Raw genomic sequence first — 20,851 nt, 5'->3', positions numbered from 1 at the left:
TGCCTGCTTTATCCCTATTGTTGGCTCGGCTGTGCAAGCCTTGACTGGAATTAATGGAATACGGTTTCCTTTCAAAAATCACATCTGCAAAGACTTTGACTATTGGTTATGTGCAACAAATGCTGTACCTACTTGGTTTCAATCACACTTAATGTCTAACCGCTAGCGAGCTAGCATAACACTACTTGATTTCTCAAGTAAATGGCTGGCGATTACATGGGCGACCGGTCGAAACTAAAACTGTTGACTGGGCTCTTATCACACCTCTCTCTTTACAACTTCTCTCATATGTTTTCTCGTTGAAACAGCGCACACCCGCAGCCACAGTAATGACTTCCAACTGCGCATAAAACTCTCTCTTGCTCAAAGCCAGTGTGCATTAATTAGGAACACCCACAAAAAAGCGTTCTTCGCTCAAGTGTTTATTGTGTTTAGTTTCCCGCTTTCTAGAAGCCTCATTGTATGACTCGTGAAATGTGTCACGCAAACGTGAGAATCGTAAGTGGTTCACAACGCATTTTGATACAAGCAAGAAGTTACACATCGATGTGCATGAAATTCTTAAATAATCACGATATCAAATCACGATAGATGAAATAATTAATGAATAAATTGCATAAATTGTCTCAATAAGCAGTCGTTAGGTTCGTCTCTATGCATCCATCTGTATAGGGACGGTACAACGCTTGTTACGTTATTATACCTTCGTTTCTCCCACAAAAGTCTGCACATTTTACACATACCAACGTCACGTTGATACTTTGGACCATGTTCCACCATCATGTATTCGGCTGGCGTAGGTTGCCGAAGTCGCCAGTCGAAATATTTTCGGTACTCGACTGGATTTTGGTCGAGGTATTTTAAATACTTAACAAGATCTAGACCACTTTTAAAATCTTCATAGAAAATGTACGAACCCTTCGGGGCAATTGCTTCAATATCTGCTTTGGTTGGCCCCCACACCACTGGCACCAAACCGGCTTCGTACGAATTGGACCAAAGTTTTTCGGTGATGTAATCTCGACAATGCTGCGCGTTTTCGAACGCCATGTAGAATTTATACTTGGCAGCGAAGGGGAAAAACTCGCTCCCTTTCGGCGCGGCTCTGTCAAAACAGTTTCCATATTTATCAACTGTCAGACCGTACAGCTCCATTTGGCTGATAAGAAACTTTCGGTACACACCACCCAAAGTAATACCGCAGTTCCCAGCCATCCACAAGGCTATAAAATCCGTGCTTTTCTTTTTGTCTATTATATTTTTAACTATCACATCTCCGTAACGCATTTTGGTTTCGCCGTTAAAGACACCGTTCTGTCGATTAAGCTCCACAAAAGGCATGTAAATGTCCGAGTCACGACGGTAGGTTATCGTCCAGTTGAAGTAATAGTTCATATCAAGGAACTTTAATCCGCGCATGGTGGAAATAGCGTACGGCGACTCCGTGGAATAAAAGGCAAACATTTGATCTGGTTTCCTATAGTACAAGGTAAAATTAGTCATCAAATACGTATAACTTAACTTATAGTAAGATGGGACACCTTTACTACATAATATCAAAATGTCCTGATCGAGTTTTAAATAATTAACAACGCTCTATGGGAGTCGTGGGGATACGGTTTTATAATTGTTTTTGTTTTTTTTTTGTTTACGACCAAATAGGACGATAAAAGAGAATAAAAACATAAACCATCTTACCCCAACTTACTGTAATTATTGTGCTACAAGAAATAATGAATTTCAATATATGTACAGTAGGGTGGGGGAAGATGGGACACCTTTTTATTCTATTGTCTCGTTCCATTTGGTAGTAAACAAACAATATTCGAAAAATTATAAAACCATATCCTCACGACTCCCATAAACCGTTGTTTATTGTTTAAACCTTGATCAGGATATTTGAATATTAGGTTCTAAAGGTGTCGTATCTTTCCCCACAGTACTATATAAACAAGAGTTGTTACAGCTAGATTCCCAATAACAATATACTGGTTAAGAATACGCGATCCGCCTTGGTATAGGCGCCAAACGCTTTAAAATGCAGGGGGAATAAGATAGTTAAACGTATTCCAACGTTTTCTGATTAATGCAGCGCAGAAATTTGTAGGGTAAGCGGGCGCACCCTGCCGCCCCAAATTTGGCGCCTATGACCCTGTGTAGGCGACATCATGCCCACGTCTATTACCTTCGCTTTGGGTCTGGCACTTGATCCATATGAGCTTCTGTGAAATGAATGATCACCGCTTCGCTCGCATCCAAGTAGTTCTGATCATAAGTAAGGACGCAATTCCCGCATAAATTGGGATCGATTCGAAACTCAGGTTGGTCCCCAAACGGTCCGATCCAGAAGAGGATATAAATTGGCCCGTCCATCAAACTGAAAAGTTGATTTATTAGTAAATAAAATTACAATGTCACAATAATTCGGGTTTAATGTTTGCATTATTAATACCGTATGCGCAGTTTGTATCTAAATTGTGACAATTTAATTTATAATATCTCAATTAAAATTCTGTTTTGTGACCATTTTAAACCAAGGCACTCTCTAAAACTGCCAATTGTCGTGCCGCGGGGCTTCATCCAAATGGTATAAAACGGCGTATTAAATTTCAAACAGATTCCAACCTAGATCAAAATCTCGGCAGTTTAAAAATATGTTGCATGGTGCTACAATGGCCTTCTCAATACAATAAACACTGAGACGTGTTCAATTTCAAACAGATTCAAACCTGATTCAAAACTTCAGCAGTTTAAAAAAATGTTGCATATGCTGATGCTACATCAATAACCTTCTTATTACAATACACACTAAGATACATGTTGCCTATATTATATATTTTTCGTTACTTTATAGTACTGTGGGGTAACATAGTAAAACGTTAACACCAAAACCCATATTTCATGATCGTATTTTAAACAGTTAGTATACCACCTTTTATAATTGTGAGGATGCGGTTATTTTTCTTCAATTTTTGTAAACATTTTTTATTCACTACCAAATGGGACGAGAAAACATCAAAGTTATGTATCACCCTACTATATATCAATTTATTGAATAGGCTTTGGTGTAACGTAGCATTAAGACGTTAATTTACCGTTCTTTGGGGTATATTTTAGATTCCACAATTTCTTTTTGCTCAGCAGTTTTAACGGTTTCATAATTTTCGCTCACGAGAAGTGTTTCCCGATCTATTTGTCCTAACTCCATAACTTGTAAGACTTTTCTTCTGTTCTTATCTGATTGCAGATGACCAAGAAAGAAAGACATATACGCCATCCATACAAGCATAGTAAATATGGCACATCCCAAACAAAATCGGATTTTTGAGCCGCGCATCAACTTAAACACGCAATCCGACTGGCCACTTTCCATGATACCCAACAAGCAGCAAATACTAAAATTTCAGTTCCTGTTTTGCAATCTATTGCAGTTTTGATGGACCCTGCTCAAAAACGCTCCAGGCTTTGCACCGGAAAACAATATACCGTCAGGACCAGTACCAGTCGCAGTGTTATAAGCGCTAGTTATAAACAATAGAAACACCTACTGCCCAATGCCTAGGGCAATGTCCTTAACAAAGTAAAATAAAATTACATCAAAGAAAAACGGACACTATATGCAAGTGTACAATTCACCAAACAGCGTTCTGATTTTAAAAACAACCTTTAACAAGGGCAAACTATAGTTTTTTCGTCCTGTCTAAGAAATTACTCTGTCGTTGCCCAAGGCTATACGCCCAGTTTTTTTTTATATTCGAAAGAGAATTAGAATAACAAAGTACAGTTTGAAACATGCAGTCTTCAAAACGATTATGCTGCATGCCATCGGTTAGCTTATTCAGACCTTTATTGAAAAGAAATTTAGTTCACTGGTTTGTACATAAAACATGTCTTTTAATTTCCGTCGTCGGGATCCTTGCCGTTTTAAGTCACCTGCTGGGTTCAAAGCGAAGATTGGCACAGCTGCTTCCATCAAGAAAACTAGGACGTTTCGGATTTAGGACGGCAGATAATTTTGGAGCAGGTGCAGAAATTGAGTGAGTTGCATTTCGAACTATTTAAATGAATAAATGTGACCTGTTAATTTTTTTATGGCGGGACAATGACAGTCGTTATAACACGGATGTTCTGTTTCATAGACTCATGCTCGCTTATACGAGTTACCGTAACTATAGTGAAATTTTTTTTCGGGATTTTTATTTTTTGTAATGAATGACTAACAATTTAGCCTTTAACACATTCCATAAAAAATCGCTGGAATTAAACAATTGTTGTTAAGTGTCTTGCCCAGAGCCACACATGCCCGCAATGTTAGAAGCGTCGAGTCTTGGACAGTGCTATATATTTTTGTACCAGTATTGCGACTGAAAATAACAAATATACCGTGTTTTTACACAGGCCAATTTATATCCTCTTCTGGATCGGACCGTTTGGGGACCAACCTGAGTTTCGAATTGATCCCAATTTATGCGGGAATTGCGTCCTTACTTATGATCAGAACTACTTAGATGCAAGTGAAGCGGTGATTATTCATTTTACCGAAGCTAGAATGGACTTGGTACCGGATCCAAGAAGACGGTATTTTGATAATGTGTATAACATATATTTTTTCGGGGCCGAATCCTAACAACTTCATGACAGAATATTTTTCTTCATATAGTTTAGAGTGGGCTAGAGCGAGACCTGTTTTTTATTCTATTTTCTTTTACCATTTGGTGGTATAAATAAAAAATATTTACTTAACTTATAATCGTATATTATAGATCGTGACTTTAGAAGAATATTGTTATTTGTAAGAAACGTGATCGGGGAAATATAGGATTTGGATGCTAAAAGTATCCCATTTAATACCACGGTACTATATATGGTATATATGGTAGGATGGGGAAAGACGGGACACCTTTTCATTCTATTTTCTCGTCACATTTAGTAGTAAACAAAAAAACATTTAAAGAATTACTATACCGTATTCCCATATGACTCCCATACACCCTTGTTAAGTGGCTGTACACAGTATCCGGCATGCGAGTTTGCGTTCGAAGTCGTATGCGAGTTCCGCATGCGGCAGCGAAATCCGGCAAAACAGACAAAACGGACGAATTCCGGATACTGTGTACAGCCACCTTTAATTGCTTAAAACACGATCAGGATTTTTGGATATTATGTGCTAAAGGTATCCGGTCATCCCCAACCCTACTAATTTTTTATTTTATTTTTAGTAAGTCTCACCAAATGTTCGCTTTCTATTCCACGGAGTCGCCATTCGCTGTAACAACCTTACGAAATTTAACTTTTCCGGACATGGATTTCTACTTTAACTGGACGATGACCTACAAGCGGGACTCGGACATTTACCTGCCATTTGTGGAGTTCAACCGACAGAACGGAGTTTTTAATGGTTTCACTGAAAATGAATACGGCGTGGAAATTGTGGATAAAATAATGAAGCAAAAAGCTGGGAGCTTTATGGCTTTGTGGATGGCTGGGAACTGTCATATTACTATCAGTGCGATTCATAGAAAATATTTAATTTTTCGGCTGGAAAGCTTGGGCTTAACTATCGATAAATACGGAGAATGTTTCAGCCAAAACGCGCCGAGGAATGGGAAATACTTTACCTTCGCTGCCAAGTATAAATTCTACATGGCGTTCGAAAACGCGGAGCATTGTCGAGACTACATCACCGAAAAACTTTGGTCCAATTCGTACGAAGCCGGTTTGGTGCCAGTGGTGTGGGGGCCAACCAAAGCAGATATTGAAGCAATTGCTCCGAAGGGTTCGTTTATATATGTCCCAGATTACCCACAACTGTCCGATCTTGTTGAATATTTAAAATACCTCGACCAAAATCCAGTCGAATACCGAAAATATTTCGACTGGCGACTTCGGCAACCTACGCCAGCCGAATACATGATGGTGGAACATGGTCCGAAGTATCAACGTGACGTTGGTATGTGTAAAATGTGCAGACTTTTGTGGGAGAAACGAAGATATAACAACATTACAAGTGTAGTGCCTTCAATTGGTGAATTTATGAAACGAAACGAATCAAAAAAATGTTTAATGAAAGCAAGTACTGGCAGAGTCAAATTATTGTAGTTTCAAAAATATTTTTATTATTCGCAGTTAACTTTTTTGTGTGTCTGTCGTGTGTTTCGCTTTTTTAAAGCGACTCTCCACATCGCGCAAGGATTATGACGTTACATTTTTTATTCTTTTTGTGTTTTGCTATATGGCACGTGTAAGTGTGCATTTTTAGTTTTTATTTGTTATATCATTTACTTTGTTAATAAACATAGGTGAGGAAAGATGGGACAACGCTTCATGTTATTTTCTCCATTTGGTAGAAAACAAAGAACATTTAAAGAATTATAAAACTGTGTTCTCACGATTCCTATAGACCGGTGGAAATTGTTTAAAACACGATCAAGGTATTTGAATACTACGTGCTAAAGGTGTTCTGTCTTCCGCAATTTACTTTAGTTTTATTAAACTGTTTTACCGTTTTCGGTTCCGACTTGTTCGTCTTACATATACAGCGCATTTTAGCAATTTGTGCCTCTGGACTAAATGCAATCACTTGTATTGTTTCTTGTTGGATACGTTGCAGCACCTGTTGTTAAAATTAGTCAGTCCTCGTTCTATACCATTGCTCTGATAAATGTAGTTTCCTATTTTATGTAATGACCGTCGTCAACTTGACATGTAACTGTATAACATCGACTTTATATTTATATATAGTAGGGTGGGGGAAGATGGGAAAATGACAGTCGTTATAACACAGGTGTTCTGTTTCATACACGTCTGTTTCATAGCACTTTATAATTTGATTTTGGTGTTCAAATTTAAAAGAAGCAGTTTCATGTGCGCAGTGAACGAACGTTTTATCGCTTATCTAGTAGTTAAACTTAAATGTACAAGTATTAATATATAAATATGTATATATATATATATCTGTATATATATACATACATATAAACGAAGATGCGAAATTCATCATGTAAAAAAAGCAGTATCAGAAAACGAATGCACAACGGTAAAATAAATAAATGAATTAATGTAACTTATTTACCATCGCCCGTGGCGGGAAAACAGTCCTTATAACGCATGAGTGTTCTGTTTCACATGCTTCGTCGTGCCCGCTTACTAGTTACCACGTATGTAACTAATATATACAGTAGGGTAATTAATATAGTAGGATGGGAAAGACGGGACACCTTTAGCTCAAAATATCCAAATATCCTGATCGTGTTTTAAACAATTAACAATGGTCTATGCGAGTTGTGAGGATACTTTTTTTATGATTCTTTGAATGTCATTTGTTTACTACCAAATAGGACAAGAAAATAGTAAGAAAAGGTGACTCATCTGTCCTCACCCTTCTATATAAGTTTAACGATTTTTCTGGGTTAGTCCGAACGAATATCTCTAACTGTTTTCCTCAGATGGTTGTATATTTTCTTTGCCGCATTAACAACCTCGTTGGAATAAATAATCGGGTCCACAGAGCTGTTTATAGGCAGAAGAAAACCAGCACTGACTTTGTAAAGAACTGGGTTGTAGCTGACGCCAGCCAATGTTATGTAGCTTATTATTGAGATTGGAACAACACAGCAAAAGTTGGTGAAGACTAAGAGAGCGACAGTAGTTTGCATTTTCTTGTTCTTTTTGTTTTCGGATTTCATTCTCCTACTGCGCTTGATTATCGCCATGTAACTGCAGAACATGTATAGAAATAGAGTGAAGTTCAGGGTCAAAAGGAAGGCAGAGTATTCCCATGCATTACTGCCGACTTTCAGAAACAAATCCGGCAAACAGACGCTGGATTCGCCGAAATAACCATACTCTCCCTGTATCTGCATTACTGGGAAATACTGCAAGATGAAATTTTTTGACTGAAACCAGTTCATTTGCGAAGTGCTAGCGTTCGACATGAATAGAGGTACACGATGAACAAGGCCAAGTAATTCAAGTTTTGTGATCTCTTGCTTTGGAAAGAAATAGTTTCGTAACCAAACTGAGTTGACAAAGTAACCTGAATTAAGCGGTACCAGCGGTAGAAATGCCAAAACAAGGCCAAGAATCCAAATAAAAACAACCGGCATTACGAACGTGGTAGTTTTAACACTGCCCATCTTAATTGGGTTGTAAACTGAAACCAAACGAAACGTCGCCATTAAGGCCAGTAGCAATGCTGATACAGTGCTTGAAATAATAGAGAATGCACCTAATATAGAACAGGCAACGCTACATCTCCATTCCACGTCATGATAGCAATATCTTCCAGAGTACTGTACCCCCTTGATTGATATTCCCAGCAAGTACACACTCATGAACAAATCAGAGACCGCTATGTTAAAAATGAAAAAGGTAAACGCTTTTTTCAGAGGCTCAAGGTGCCAACTTTTTAATTGATAAACGGTGGTCCCGAATACTATGAAATTGGCGACTAAAGAAAATATTCCTAATATCCATAACCAAGCTCTTAAAAAATCACCTCCAACCAAGTCTTGTGCAGAAGAAACAAAGCCAGCCTTTTCCGTAAACGTAGGGCATTCGTCGCTGTTGTCTTCACAATCTTTGATACCGTTTTCAACATCACTCATAGGGACGGAAAGGGGTCTTTTATTTAGACAATAAAACCGCGTTTCGGAGCAGAGGCTTTCTGTTTCATCCGATCCGTCCTCACAGTCGAGTTTTCCGTCGCATACTTGGTCATCGTCGATATTCAAACGTCCTTGGGTCCGATTTTTGCACGTAAACCGGTGGGGACAATTCAACTCATCAAAACCTTCTTTGCAGGATAAATCAGGCCTTTTATTCGCAGGGTAGCCGTCGCAGTACTGTCGTTTTTTTAACAGGATCCCTTCAGGTTTTACTGGAGTTGTTTCATTTGTATGGCAATAAATATGGTAGGCACAAAATTTTGACTCATTCTTACATCCGATATTGCACTCGTCTTCGCGACTGTAGCATTCTGGTATACCATCGCATAGAGTCGCATTTGTGTACATCATACCCAAACGATCGGTGGCACAAAAAACATGACCGATTCCATGACCAATACCGCTTGTTTGGACTTCTTTTTCAGCTGTGCAGTGCTTTGTGTTTGCGTGATTATCGCAGTTCAGAGATGTATTACAAATCACCATTTGATTATCCATGCAGATACCATTACATAGCATTTTACCTATAGGACATTCGCTTCTAGAGTTGCCCAATACTGCATAGCATACTGTTCTGTTTGAGCAGTAGCACTCGTCAGATAGATCGTAACAATCAATTACACCGTCGCATACTTGCTTAGTTGATATAAGCATTTTCTGATCGTCATGACACTGAAAACAGTTCAATTTCCCATCAACAAAACAACGGTCTGTCTCGCTAGTACAATAATTGTTGCTGTAAAATAAGTTCGATTGAGGCACAACCCAAACTCGGTTCTGATGATGTCGGAAGTTTGATTTGCACTTGAAGCCGGGGAAGTTAAAAACTTCATCGGTACCGTCACTGCAATCGGGGTATGCGTCACATAGATTCGAAGCAAGGACAAATTGTTCATTCTTGCAAAGCAGAAGTTCGTTTTCATTAATATTCGAATCTACGCACCACCATTGAACTGTGGTGTCCGCTGAGTTTTGTCGAAAAACATTGACACGGCGGCATTTCAAAGATCTATTTGCAATTTGTTTCAGCTGCTGAAAGTAGTTGTACGATTCTACATCCTCACACTGATATACAACACCTTGTGTCGTTTCAGTTTTCTGTCGCCCGTAGTAAGGCAAAGTTCGTCCAACAGAAAACCTTTTTATCTTACAAGGTTCGTCAGATTTATCCGCACACTCAAATTTACCGTTTAAAATATTCTCTTTTGAAACACAACCGTTTCTAGAAGTGCAGTTGCCTAAAATGCAACCACAGTTAAATTCCGAATTCCTACAGGAGCAGTTTTTCTCGTCTGTCCAATCTGTACACACAGGTTTCGAATTGCATATTTCGTTCTCCGTGAAACAGTGCGATATATAACCTTCCTTTGCTGGCAAACACCCGCTCCCATTCGAATTACACTCACAGGCGATCTGGTTAGAATTGCAGGTGTAGTTGCAGTTCTTTTCGTCGCTCCAATCGCCACAATCATTCCAGCCATTACAAGTTTGAATTTTGCTATAACACGGGTCGTGGTACAGCAAACCTTGAACTGGGCAGTCGCCAGTTAAGTGACAGTCGCACGTTGTCATGTTTCGATCCATGCAAGTTTCTGTGCAGTTTTTCTCGTCGCTCCAGTCTCCGCAATCGTTGTAGTTGTTGCACTTCTGCCATTCTTCAAAAGTTCCTTTCACAAGGTACCCTGTACGCATGCACACTTTTCCGTCCTGATTGCACGCACAATCGTAAGTAACACCTAAAAAGTCAGATATAGTGTTTTATTTAAAAGAACATATAGTAGGTTGGGGTAAGATGAGACACGTTTTATTTCATTTTTCGTCCCATATGGTAACAAGGAATATTTATAGAACTATAGTATATATATAGGGTAGGGGGAAGATAGGACACCCTTTTATTACATTTTTTCTTTCCATTTGGTAGTAAACAAAGAAAATTCAAAAAAATTATAAAAAACGTATTCTCACGACTTCCATAGACCGTTGTTAATTGTTTAAAACACGATCGGGATATTTGAGTGTTATGTACTGAAGTGTCCCATATTACCCCACCGTACTGTATATAGCGTACCATAGGTTTATTTAAAATTTTAAATAAAAGCGAGACTACAAAATCCATAATAGAGTATAACATCATTAAAAAAAAACACTATGTGAAAATTATTTTACCTCCTGCTTGGTCAAGAAGAACAATCAACAGAACAAGCTGTATCAGTTTTTTGATCATCGTATTTAAATTTTCAATAACAAATGCCTTTATCTAATATTTTATAATATCTGCTAACAATATGATATTTTCTAAACAAATCACAAACAAAAGTTTCAACAAATGCAAAAAGCCGTATTTTGCTAATATATGCGTTTGCAAATAAAAAAAGGAGGCGGCATTAAGACAGACTATATATATAAAATATACTATATACATATTATTATTATTAAAGTATATATACTTTAAATGTACATAATAATAATATTCATTCATTTAGAAATTTAATTTGAAGTTTTGGAAACTATGCTATTGCGACTTTCGCGTACATACACCTATGTTCTATCAACTATATATAGCAGAGTGGGGTAAGATGGGACATCTTTAGCACATAACATCTAAATATCCCGATCGTGTGTTAAACAATTAACAACGGTCTATGGGAGTCGTGAGGATACGGTTTATTAATTCTTTTTATCTACCAAATAGGACTAAAAACAGAATAAATATATGTCCCATCATCCCCCGCCCTACTATATAGACTGTAATTTCGCATTAAAAAAGCGATTCGCTTTAAAAACTCCTAAAAATGTCAGTATATTTGCGCTTCTGTACGATACTCATCCGCTTATTATAGATTAAACAACGATGACAAAAGATCAGTCGTTGTATCAGGAAGTTCGTCATAGAGTTTGGTTCTTGATATGTTTCATGATGTAAGTTACTACCGCTAAAATTCCTCGCAACGATTGGTGTACATATATCATCGATTAAGTATTAGAGCTATGCTACCGTCACGTATACTACGCTTGTATGTTGAAATGTATGTCTACACTGTACAAGTGTAACGTTTTTTAAAAATTCATTTTGAGCAGTATTTTTATTACTGATTTATTTGAAAATTATAGTGTTTCTGTGGATTGTGCATTGAACAATATGAAAATATACAACGCATTCTAAAACAATATAGTATGGTGGGGGGGAGGTGGGAAACTTTTTTATTAAATTTACCTGTTCTATTCGGTAGTAAACAAAGAACACTCAAAGAAATATAAAACCGTATCCTCACGACTCCCATATAGACCGTTGTTAGTTGTTTAAAACACGATCGTGATATTTGGATATTATATGGTAAAGGTGTCCAATCTCCCCCTATCCTACTGTATATCAAACAATGTATATACAATCTTTGTTAAAATGCGTCATAGTACTTCAGCGATATTGCTTTCTTGGAAATAAAATAATTATAGAAACATATCTGTTTAAGTCGACACTACATACATGTAACCCTGCGACATTTTCTGTATTATAGGTCAAGTAATGGGATCTTTATGAATACTGTTCCATACAAAGTGTCTCTAAAAGATAAAATTTCAATCAATATAACGTGACGGGTTTTATATGCAAATGCCGGAAGGGCTTTAGGTCTAATGGCTATTTTTGTATAAAATTAATCTGTATAGAAAATGCACCACCCTATTGATCTTATAGGTTGTCTGAATTATACGTTTACGAGTCACCTCGCAGACCTATGTAATCTTTTTGGTGGTGACCGGTTTATACGGAATTCCCCTAATTTCTCGCAAAATTTTGTTGTGCAATCTTTTTATGCATTTTTACGGCTAAATTGCAATTGAAAAAAGTGCAATTACTACTACTTTACAATGAAAAACTCTAAGTAACGCACACCCCACAAAACTCAAACCTATATTTCTGTTTTGACATTTCATTGGCCGCCAGTTGGGGATAAAGAGTCAAAATAAAAACACTGAGCGGGAGAAGAAGTTCCACGTTCTGTTTACAAGTTGAAGGAGGTTCAGATTGTATCCGGTTCTAGTTTGTTTACCGGGTACGTTAAAAAGGGATAGCGGTTCCCGCTTTTATTTTTATTGCAGTTGCATATTTTTAATAAAAATCTTCTGCAATTGTGTCTTTCAGATTTGGAATATGGATTCGGTTTGATTGTGTAGAATTCATCGTTTAAATACTTAGTTTTAACAAGTTTTTAAAGCTAAAGCATGAGCACTGAGCCATGCCAATCTGGAGCTACTACCGAAAATGTCAACGCAAATGCTAAAACTGTGAAGCTCAATCCGTCACCCATATATTTATTTGGCTGGGGAATTTTTCAACCAAGATGCTTACAGCAAGTAATGAACAATGCAAAAGCTTTTCTTGTGTTGCTTACTCTCGCAAATACCATNCAGGGTGTCATCATAAATGGACNNCTAAAGGTATTACATGTTCAACTTGATTTGTATTAACTTTTGTACACGGTATATATTTTTCCAGTGTACCAATATAACTATACATACTTAATATATATAGGTTGTCTAAATCATCAGGCACACATAAAAAAATATTAATGAGTTATATTAAATGAACCCTAAAAACAAAACAAAATCCAATGTTTTAGGTTATAACGACTGTCGTTTTCTGGTTATGCATAAATAAAGCAAGTTAGATTCATTCATAGTATCTGAAGATTGTAATTAATATAATAAATAGTTGCTGACTTAAAAACAATACATATATATACATATTTCTGTAACCACAGTTGATCTATATTTTATTTTTGATTCAATATTTTTCCTTCAGCTTAGCATCACTTCAATAGAAAGAAGATTCAACTTGTTAAGTTCCGAATCCGGTTTAATTGTCAGTGGTTACGACATCGCTGGCTGCTTAACTCTTCTACCCATCAGTTACCTTGGTAAAAAGCTTGTTTAATATATTTTGCGTAACGTTTCTTTCACAGAAATAACGTTTTTGAATTTTGCACAAAATCCAGGGTGACATTGCTAAAATACATTTACATTACACTCATAGCTGTATACTTTGGTTTCGCTGGATGAACGGTTTAACATTTAACGAAAATAACGATTTTTAAATTTTGCACAAAATATGGGGTTGATATTGCTAAAATGCAATTAAATTCATAATTGAAAAACATAGGGAACTTTATTGATTAATGTGTTGTTTACTTTGGATCTGCTTGGTTCTATAGACAACTAACAGCAGAGTAAAAGCGTTTTTGGCCTAAATTAGGCTGCTAAAGTATAATTATGATGTCACACCTATTTTAATATTTTGGTGACATGTCACCCTAGGCAAGAAAATGTTAGGTCTATGAATTCTTGTTTATTTTAATCTGTATGATTGGTATATACAGGTTGAGTTTAAATTGTTGTGGGTTCTCATTGAAATGATCCAGACTTATTTTCATATAGGTTGTGTTAAACTTTTTAGGTTCGCATTCAAAGGGGTCATGTTGAAATACCATTTTGTTTTGTTAAAAGAAAATCGTGCTATGTAATGCTATTTGTAATTAAGGTGGTATCCAGGATAGAAATAGTTTCAACATTTCTTGAAGCTTTAAAATAAATCAATATTGTTAAACGTCTTGGTCCTGCATGCCCTTATACAATAAATGGTTTATAGTAATATTTAAAATCAAAACTACTGCCACACACTGATATAGCAATAGCATACATTATAAACATTTAAAAGAAAAATCATAGTCACCCACAAAGTATCATATATGGTAACTCGTAAGCTGGCACGAGGTGTATTAAACAGAACACTCGTGTTATAATGACTGTCGTTTTCCAGCCTTGCGAGGATAAAGAAAGTTTCATTCATTTCATTCATTACATACACATACTGGCATACTGCTAATGCTATACATTAGATATACATAGTAGATTGCCAGAGTGGTAAAGGTTACGCCACTTAATGTGATTGTTATATGATATGATGATTGATGAATGCCTGATATTTCAATAATACCATTCCCAGTCTATTTTCCACAATAGTGTAAATTGTTTTACAACTTAATAATTAATTTGTACAACATGCAACAACTGGAAAAGCTAAAGCAATTAACATAAAATGTTTTGTTATATTATTAGGGCAGAAACATTTTTTTATGTTTAAATATAAAGCCTATATATATATATATATAAGCCTTTAAAATTTAAAATAATTTTCTTAAAAAAATACTTTTTGTGTGTAAAAAATACTTAACATTTAAAAATACTAATTTTCTTATTTGAAAAATACTTTTTACATTTAAAAAAATATTTATCATAATTATAAAAAATATGGGTACATAAATAAAATTATAAAATATTTTTCATATTCCAACAACTGTTATTGTCATATTACATCATTTTTTCTACCTTTATCCTTTTTGTGTTCCAGGTGGAAAAGGTCATAAGCCAAGATGGATTGGTATTGGATTAATACTCACAAGTCTTGGTTCATTGGTTCTTGCCTTGCCACATTTCCTTACAGGTCCTTATGAATACAAGGAAGGAATTCCTGCAAGCTGGCTCAATGACAGTGAAAATAATGTAAGTTTGAATATATTTGAATATAAAAGACTGATGATACCATTTAGGCAAATACATATCTTTTATTATACAATTGGTTGGACGATTTTTGTCTGTTACATTTACGTAGCACCAGATCCTTAAATAATGTAGTGAAAACAGGTGTTTGAATAAGTTTGAATAGGAGACGGACGGTGCCATTTAGGCAAATATATATCTTTGATTATACAATTGATTGGACTTGATTTTTGTCCGTTTCATTTTCGTAGCACCAGGTTCTTAATGTAAATTGGGTTATAATACTTGAAGTTACATACATACTTCTTTGTTTGTTTATACCTAAACATGTCCCACTTTTAATGATAAGTTTACACACAAATGTACTTTTATGAGCTTAGAATTTGTAATTCTGTTAAGTCCCTAATTTTTTGTTTGGTGTATTTAAAAAATATGATTGTTTTAGTTGAAATGTGATTGATTTATGTTTCATGCTTGTTAAAACATTTAAATTGAGATTGTTTCATTAATTCATTAGTGCAGTAAACCTCTATTAGTTGTTTAGAATGCTCATTGTGTTCCTTAATTGTATGAGCATTCGGGTATATTTATATATATTATTTATATGATATAGAATTAGTTTAATGAGAGGTATCATTTCATGGTTGGCAGGTAGCACAATACCACATAATATGAAATGACTGTTATTAATTCAAAATCTATAGCATTCAAAATAAATACTGATTAGTGATTACTGACTGTAACTTCATGCTTATTTTTCTAAGTTTCTTTGGTACTATCGGAAGTAGCCCATTTAATGTTTTGAATCTAAACAATTCAGTAAAACTTTGGGAAAAAAAATTATAATTCTGAGTCTGACTGCACATATATAAATAATAAAAATATACACAATTTTTGTTTGATCATACTACAGCCCCAGAGAAGTATATTTTTCATCTGTTTAAAATAAAGCCAATTATTGATGTATCATTAACATGTATTGTTGTTGTATTTATATATATATATAAAGGCTTTAAGGCAGTATTTCATCACTTTACATAATTTTGTTCCAGACCACACGAATTACGATGTGCCATGCGGATTATGTGCCTTCAAATAAAGAAGATTATGCAAATCCAATAAAAGGTATGAGCAATGTCTTCTATTATGTATATTTATAGTAGGGTGGGAAAAGATAGGACACCTTTTCATTCTATTTCCTCGTCTCCTTAGGTAGTAAACAAAGAACATTTAAAGAATTATAAAACCGTATCCTCACGACTTCCATATAGGCCGTTGTTAATTGAATAAAACTTGATCAGAATATTTGAATAGTATGTATTAACGGTGTCTTTCCCACCCTACTATATATTTGGTTATCTGTATGTCAGTTTGTCACTGATAGTAAATAGAACCTCAGGGAAAAAGAAACGGTTTACTAATTTGTTTCGTGTTTATGAATTAGCGGTTTTACTTAAATAGGAAATTACAATTTAAATTTTTGAAATTCATTTCTTTGTTTTCATATCTTAACATAATTCCCCTGGGTAACCATTTCTAGTGAACTTGTAATGTTTTTATTGCATTTCTCAGAACAATTTCATGCTATGTAGTTTTTACCATTGATTTATTGAATGTTGAAATTAGTGCAGCGTTATCAGTGCTTGGTAAACTGTCCAAGTAGCATTGATTTTCCACCTTAAGTGCTGAGTCTTAACAGCACAGGCTACTAGGATTGTGGTCATAATTTACATTTGACAAGTGATTGCAATTAGCGGCTTAATGCCATGTTTAAATAATTCATTCAACTCTGTTCGCAGATGAATGTGAAATGAGACAAAGAATACTTGGACCTTATTTCTCTATAAACCAAATGAAATACGTCTTTTTATTTGGACAACTTTTATCCGGCATTGGTTGTACACCACTGGCAGTTCTTGCTGTTACATTCATAGATGAAAGTGTGGATCCACAAGTCTACCCAGTGTATATAGGTATTATTAATACTTAAAAAAGCTTAAAACCGCTCATCTGGTATGAAAAATTGGAATTTTCCGTAGGAAGCCTTGTCTGATGATTGTCGGAAGTATACCACAATTTTCATATCAGATGAGCCATTAAAAGATTATTTACATTATGCCTGGTAGCAGAAGTAACAGGGAACCGTCGTACCAGAACTGATTTATACTTTATACAACGTTGCTATTGTGTTTTAATATCCTACGCTCGCAAATGATGTGAAACCACATTTTTATAATCCAATAAAAGAAAATTTAAATTCATTAAAGAATTAAATGTTTATGGATTTTCTTGTTGTTTCATTGCTAATTTGTTTTGATACAGTGGAAAATGACACAAAACGAATTTGTTTTTATATATATTCCAATTTCCAATACCATATTTTATGTTGTTTAACATCTACCTGTTTATTCCAATAAAATCACTTGTTGACAATTGTAAAAAAGTTGTAAATTTTCTTAAACTTTTATTGACAGATTAAAGAAAATGTTCTGTTACTTCTGCTACCAGGCATAATGTAAATCATTTTTCAACTGGTATAAACAAAAATGTAGTCTATAGAAAATGTTCCTGTTTAACTTTTCATTACCTTTTAATCATTCATTACAGCACTAACTTTGCTGCATCTTAACATTTTTTAGGGCAATAATTTTATATTTATTTTGCTAAACCATAACAATTTTTTGGCAATACTTCTGTACATATTTATTTTTGCAAAACCGTAACAATTTTGGGCAATAGTTTTATATTAATTTGCACTAAATCAAAACATTTTTGGGGCAATAAATTTATACTCATTTTGATAAATCGAAACATTTTTTTGGAAAATAACTTTATATTTATGTTCAGGCATTTATTACATGGGGTCTCTCATTGGTCCAGCATGTGGTTTCATACTTGGTGGTCAATTACTCAAGATATTTACGGAAATTGGAGTGACGTGAGTGCCTATTACTTCCTATTACTGTTCATTGTACTGTACTTGCCCTTCCGTGTGTGTATGCATAGGCGCCTAACATGGGTATGCAAGGGATGGAACTTTACCCTAAAAAAGGTTTTACCTGCAGAAAAAAGAGAGAAAAAGTCCCTTATCTCCTAATGTTTATTGTACTATGCTTTCATTTTCGGGGCAGTGTCTTTATGCATATGCGCCTAACATTACATGGGTATACTCTATACAAGGTATACGTGTTTGCGTATATACCCTAAAAATTAATCAGATGACCCATGAGTACCCAGTATAAATGCATAAACATTTTAATAGCCTATCTTACAAACATGTCTTAAAATAAACACTATACAGTGGTGATAGTGCAATGATCAATCTTTTTCCCAAATAAAAGCTAAAAATGTGACAAGAAAAAAATGTTTGTGCTTTCGCTGGCAAAAACTTTTGTATTTTAAAACTTATGGGTGCTTTGACTTTTCAAAAGTTGGACGCCTATGTGTGTATGGTATAGGATGCCTTAAGAATCCATTGCACCACTACATTCTGTATGTATAAGACTATAAAACATAATAAGAAAATGCTGGTTTTTCTCATTTTAGATGTATAGTAGCCAGGTTCAATGTACAACAAAATTTATAAAATGTGTTAATATTTTGCTGGTATGCCACTTTGTTGAAATAACATTGCTTAAATAAGTTCGGTCAATTTAGAATACTTGTGTAAAACCTAAATGATTTTGTTGTACATTGAACCTGGCGGCTATACAATCTGAATTAAGCAAAATCAGCTTTTTCTTATTATGCCTCATGGTCTCATATAATAGAATGTAGTGGTGCAATCATATAAAGAGTAATGTAGTCAGTATTCTGTAAACACTGCCCCTAGGCCACTGCCATACACCCACACAAACAGTGCTAGGATATTTACTAAGAAATGTAAATGTTGTACAAAGAATTTTCTGTGAATACTTGTTATTTGCCAACAATTTTTTGAAGTATTCTCGAAGAAATGTGAACGTTTACTGTTTACCAAGAAGTTTTCATAAATATTTTACAAAAACTTAATAAACCTTCTGTTATCTACCTGAAAGTAATAAATAAATAATTATACCATTGTTTTTATTCTTGTGGCATACACCCACACAAATACTTCCGTGACCGTTTATCAAAGAAGTTTTTTATAAATGTTTATCAAGAAATTTTGTGGAAAATAAACCAAAAACTGTTACCAAAATTTAGCTAAAATATTCAGCTGTTTTTAATTTTCTTGCAGCATACACCCACACAAATACTTTCAAGCATGTTTACCAAAGACCTTTTTATAAATATTTACCAAGAAATTTTAATATAATGTGTTTACCAAGATTTTCTTGTCAATGTTTTGCCAAAAACTGTTCCGCAGCCATTTAAGCCAAAAATATTCCTCTGTTTTTAATTTTTCATGCACCACACTCCCACACAAATACTTTGTAAATGTTTACTGAGAATTTCTCGTAAATATGTACTAAGAAATTTTGGTAAACGTTTACCAAAGATTTTATGTCAATGAATTGCTTAAATTAAGGTGAAAATGACTAACCACTGTTTTAAATTTTCTGTGACCACACACCCAGACAAACACTCGTAAATTTTTACAAAGAACTTTCCCAAAATAAAGAAATTTTAGTAAAAATTTCCCGAAAATCAGTTACCGCAATTTAGCTAAAATATCCCACTGTTTTTAACCCCCAATTTCCTTTTCTAGGCCAGATGACATAGTCCCAGAAAGCCCCCAGTGGGTTGGGGCTTGGTGGTTGGGGTTTGTGATCAGTGCGGTGATCCTATTCATCATTGCAATCCCAGTTCTTGGTTTCCCCAGAAAGTTACCAAGCACTTTAACTCGAAAATCAACCATGATAAATATCAAGGGTATTTACTCAAGTCAGTCTGAGGGGATTCTATCAACATTGGGAGGGAATGCAAAGTCCACAACTTCTGCAAATGATGATGAACCATACTGCCAACTCAGTAAGTTGTTTTTTTTGTAGTTTTTTGTCCAATAGTTGAGGATGAGATGAACCTTAGTCTATACTGTCAACTCAGTAAGTTTTATATAGTGACACACCTAGTTGAGTTTTTTGGTAGTTTTATTTTTTTGTATTTTTTTATGGTTTTTAAGTGATTAGCTTATCATTATTGTCTCACACATTATCCCTATATTTGGGGTACAATGAAACATCAACTCAGATAGTTTTATATAGTAATGCACTCAAGTCTTTTTGTAGTTTTATTTTTTGTAGTTTTTAAGTGGTAGGCTTATCATTGTTGTGTTTTTCCGATAATTCCTCCTATCCTGCTTTAAATAGATGGTTGTTTTTCACCCTACTCATAAATGCCATATGAAGCAGATCAGTGATTTTCCAACATCCATTATGTATGAGTGCGGTATTTGCTATGTCTACCCTTAAAATACATACATACATTAAATTGCATATTCAATGTTAAAATTTAATTTCCGAAAAGGTTCTTTTAGCAAATTTTAAATTGAGCCAGTATTTTGTGTCAAAGCAAGCAATGTGCTTAAAATTGAATAATAAAAAAGAATAACAAAAAAACGTACAAAACAGTTTGACTAATTTAATATTGTTTCCTTTGTTGTTTCGTTTATCCAGTATTTATATTTTACTCTTCTTGTTCCATGAGCA

General features: G+C 34.9%; 5 protein-coding genes across 5 annotated transcripts; 2 read left to right on the top strand and 3 right to left on the bottom strand.

The window, feature by feature from the left end:
• Window positions 1–402: 402 nt before the first annotated feature.
• Window positions 403–3,572, bottom strand: LOC100185173 (galactoside 3(4)-L-fucosyltransferase). Its single transcript, XM_002123745.3, has 3 exons — window positions 3,096–3,572; window positions 2,186–2,377; window positions 403–1,477 (listed from the first exon to the last, which is right to left on the bottom strand). Exons 1-3 carry the CDS (start codon window positions 3,371–3,373, stop codon window positions 601–603), a joined length of 1,347 nt encoding a protein of 448 aa, XP_002123781.1. The 5' UTR covers window positions 3,374–3,572; the 3' UTR covers window positions 403–600.
• On the top strand, window positions 3,555–6,590 carry LOC100185924 (galactoside 3(4)-L-fucosyltransferase-like). Its single transcript, XM_002120740.4, has 3 exons — window positions 3,555–4,037; window positions 4,399–4,578; window positions 5,220–6,590. The coding sequence occupies exons 1-3, from the start codon at window positions 3,793–3,795 to the stop codon at window positions 6,097–6,099; spliced, it is 1,305 nt and encodes a 434-aa protein (XP_002120776.1). The 5' UTR covers window positions 3,555–3,792; the 3' UTR covers window positions 6,100–6,590.
• A 676-nt stretch (window positions 6,591–7,266) lies between these two features.
• On the bottom strand, window positions 7,267–9,239 carry LOC113475466 (relaxin receptor 1-like). The gene has a single exon (XM_026839642.1). The coding sequence runs from the start codon at window positions 9,183–9,185 to the stop codon at window positions 7,410–7,412; it is 1,776 nt and encodes a 591-aa protein (XP_026695443.1). The 5' UTR covers window positions 9,186–9,239; the 3' UTR covers window positions 7,267–7,409.
• On the bottom strand, window positions 9,191–10,890 carry LOC113475465 (sortilin-related receptor-like). Its single transcript, XM_026839639.1, has 3 exons — window positions 10,833–10,890; window positions 9,300–10,402; window positions 9,191–9,223 (listed from the first exon to the last, which is right to left on the bottom strand). Exons 1-3 carry the CDS (start codon window positions 10,888–10,890, stop codon window positions 9,191–9,193), a joined length of 1,194 nt encoding a protein of 397 aa, XP_026695440.1.
• Window positions 10,891–12,801: 1,911 nt separating this feature from the next.
• Window positions 12,802–20,194, top strand: LOC100178044 (solute carrier organic anion transporter family member 4A1-like). The gene is made up of 7 exons (XM_026839638.1): window positions 12,802–13,103; window positions 13,468–13,582; window positions 15,073–15,224; window positions 16,274–16,346; window positions 17,021–17,194; window positions 18,069–18,159; window positions 19,912–20,194. Exons 1-7 carry the CDS (start codon window positions 12,888–12,890, stop codon window positions 20,192–20,194), a joined length of 1,104 nt encoding a protein of 367 aa, XP_026695439.1. The 5' UTR covers window positions 12,802–12,887.
• Window positions 20,195–20,851: the final 657 nt, after the last annotated feature.

Source organism: Ciona intestinalis, unplaced genomic scaffold (genome assembly GCF_000224145.3).
Source record: "Ciona intestinalis unplaced genomic scaffold, KH HT000542.1, whole genome shotgun sequence".
In the NCBI taxonomy this organism is placed as follows: Eukaryota; Metazoa; Chordata; class Ascidiacea; order Phlebobranchia; family Cionidae; genus Ciona; species Ciona intestinalis.
The sequence above is the reverse complement of the archived record's forward strand: the minus strand, read 5'-3'. Positions and strand labels throughout refer to the sequence as shown.

What these genes read in the sequence shown, in the direction of transcription:
- LOC100185173 (XM_002123745.3), bottom strand. Translation starts at nt 3,373, where the DNA reads ATGGAAAGTGGCCAGTCGGATTGCGTGTTTAAGTTGATGCGCGGCTCA. An exon ending in AAAATATACCCCAAAGAACG is followed by an intron (nt 2,378 to 3,095) that starts GTAAATTAACGT and finishes TCAACTTTTCAG; the next exon opens with TTTGATGGACGGGCCAATTT. An exon ending in GTGCCAGACCCAAAGCGAAG is followed by an intron (nt 1,478 to 2,185) that starts GTAATAGACGTG and finishes CTTGTACTATAG; the next exon opens with GAAACCAGATCAAATGTTTG.
- LOC100185924 (XM_002120740.4), top strand. Translation starts at nt 3,793, where the DNA reads ATGCAGTCTTCAAAACGATTATGCTGCATGCCATCGGTTAGCTTATTC. An exon ending in GGAGCAGGTGCAGAAATTGA is followed by an intron (nt 4,038 to 4,398) that starts GTGAGTTGCATT and finishes GTTTTTACACAG; the next exon opens with GCCAATTTATATCCTCTTCT. An exon ending in GTACCGGATCCAAGAAGACG is followed by an intron (nt 4,579 to 5,219) that starts GTATTTTGATAA and finishes TTTTATTTTTAG; the next exon opens with TAAGTCTCACCAAATGTTCG.
- LOC113475466 (XM_026839642.1), bottom strand. Translation starts at nt 9,185, where the DNA reads ATGCTATGTAATGGTATCTGCATGGATAATCAAATGGTGATTTGTAAT.
- LOC113475465 (XM_026839639.1), bottom strand. Translation starts at nt 10,890, where the DNA reads ATGATCAAAAAACTGATACAGCTTGTTCTGTTGATTGTTCTTCTTGAC. An exon ending in TCTTCTTGACCAAGCAGGAG is followed by an intron (nt 10,403 to 10,832) that starts GTAAAATAATTT and finishes CTGACTTTTTAG; the next exon opens with GTGTTACTTACGATTGTGCG. An exon ending in TGCTTATATCAACTAAGCAA is followed by an intron (nt 9,224 to 9,299) that starts GTATGCGACGGT and finishes TATGCTATGCAG; the next exon opens with TATTGGGCAACTCTAGAAGC.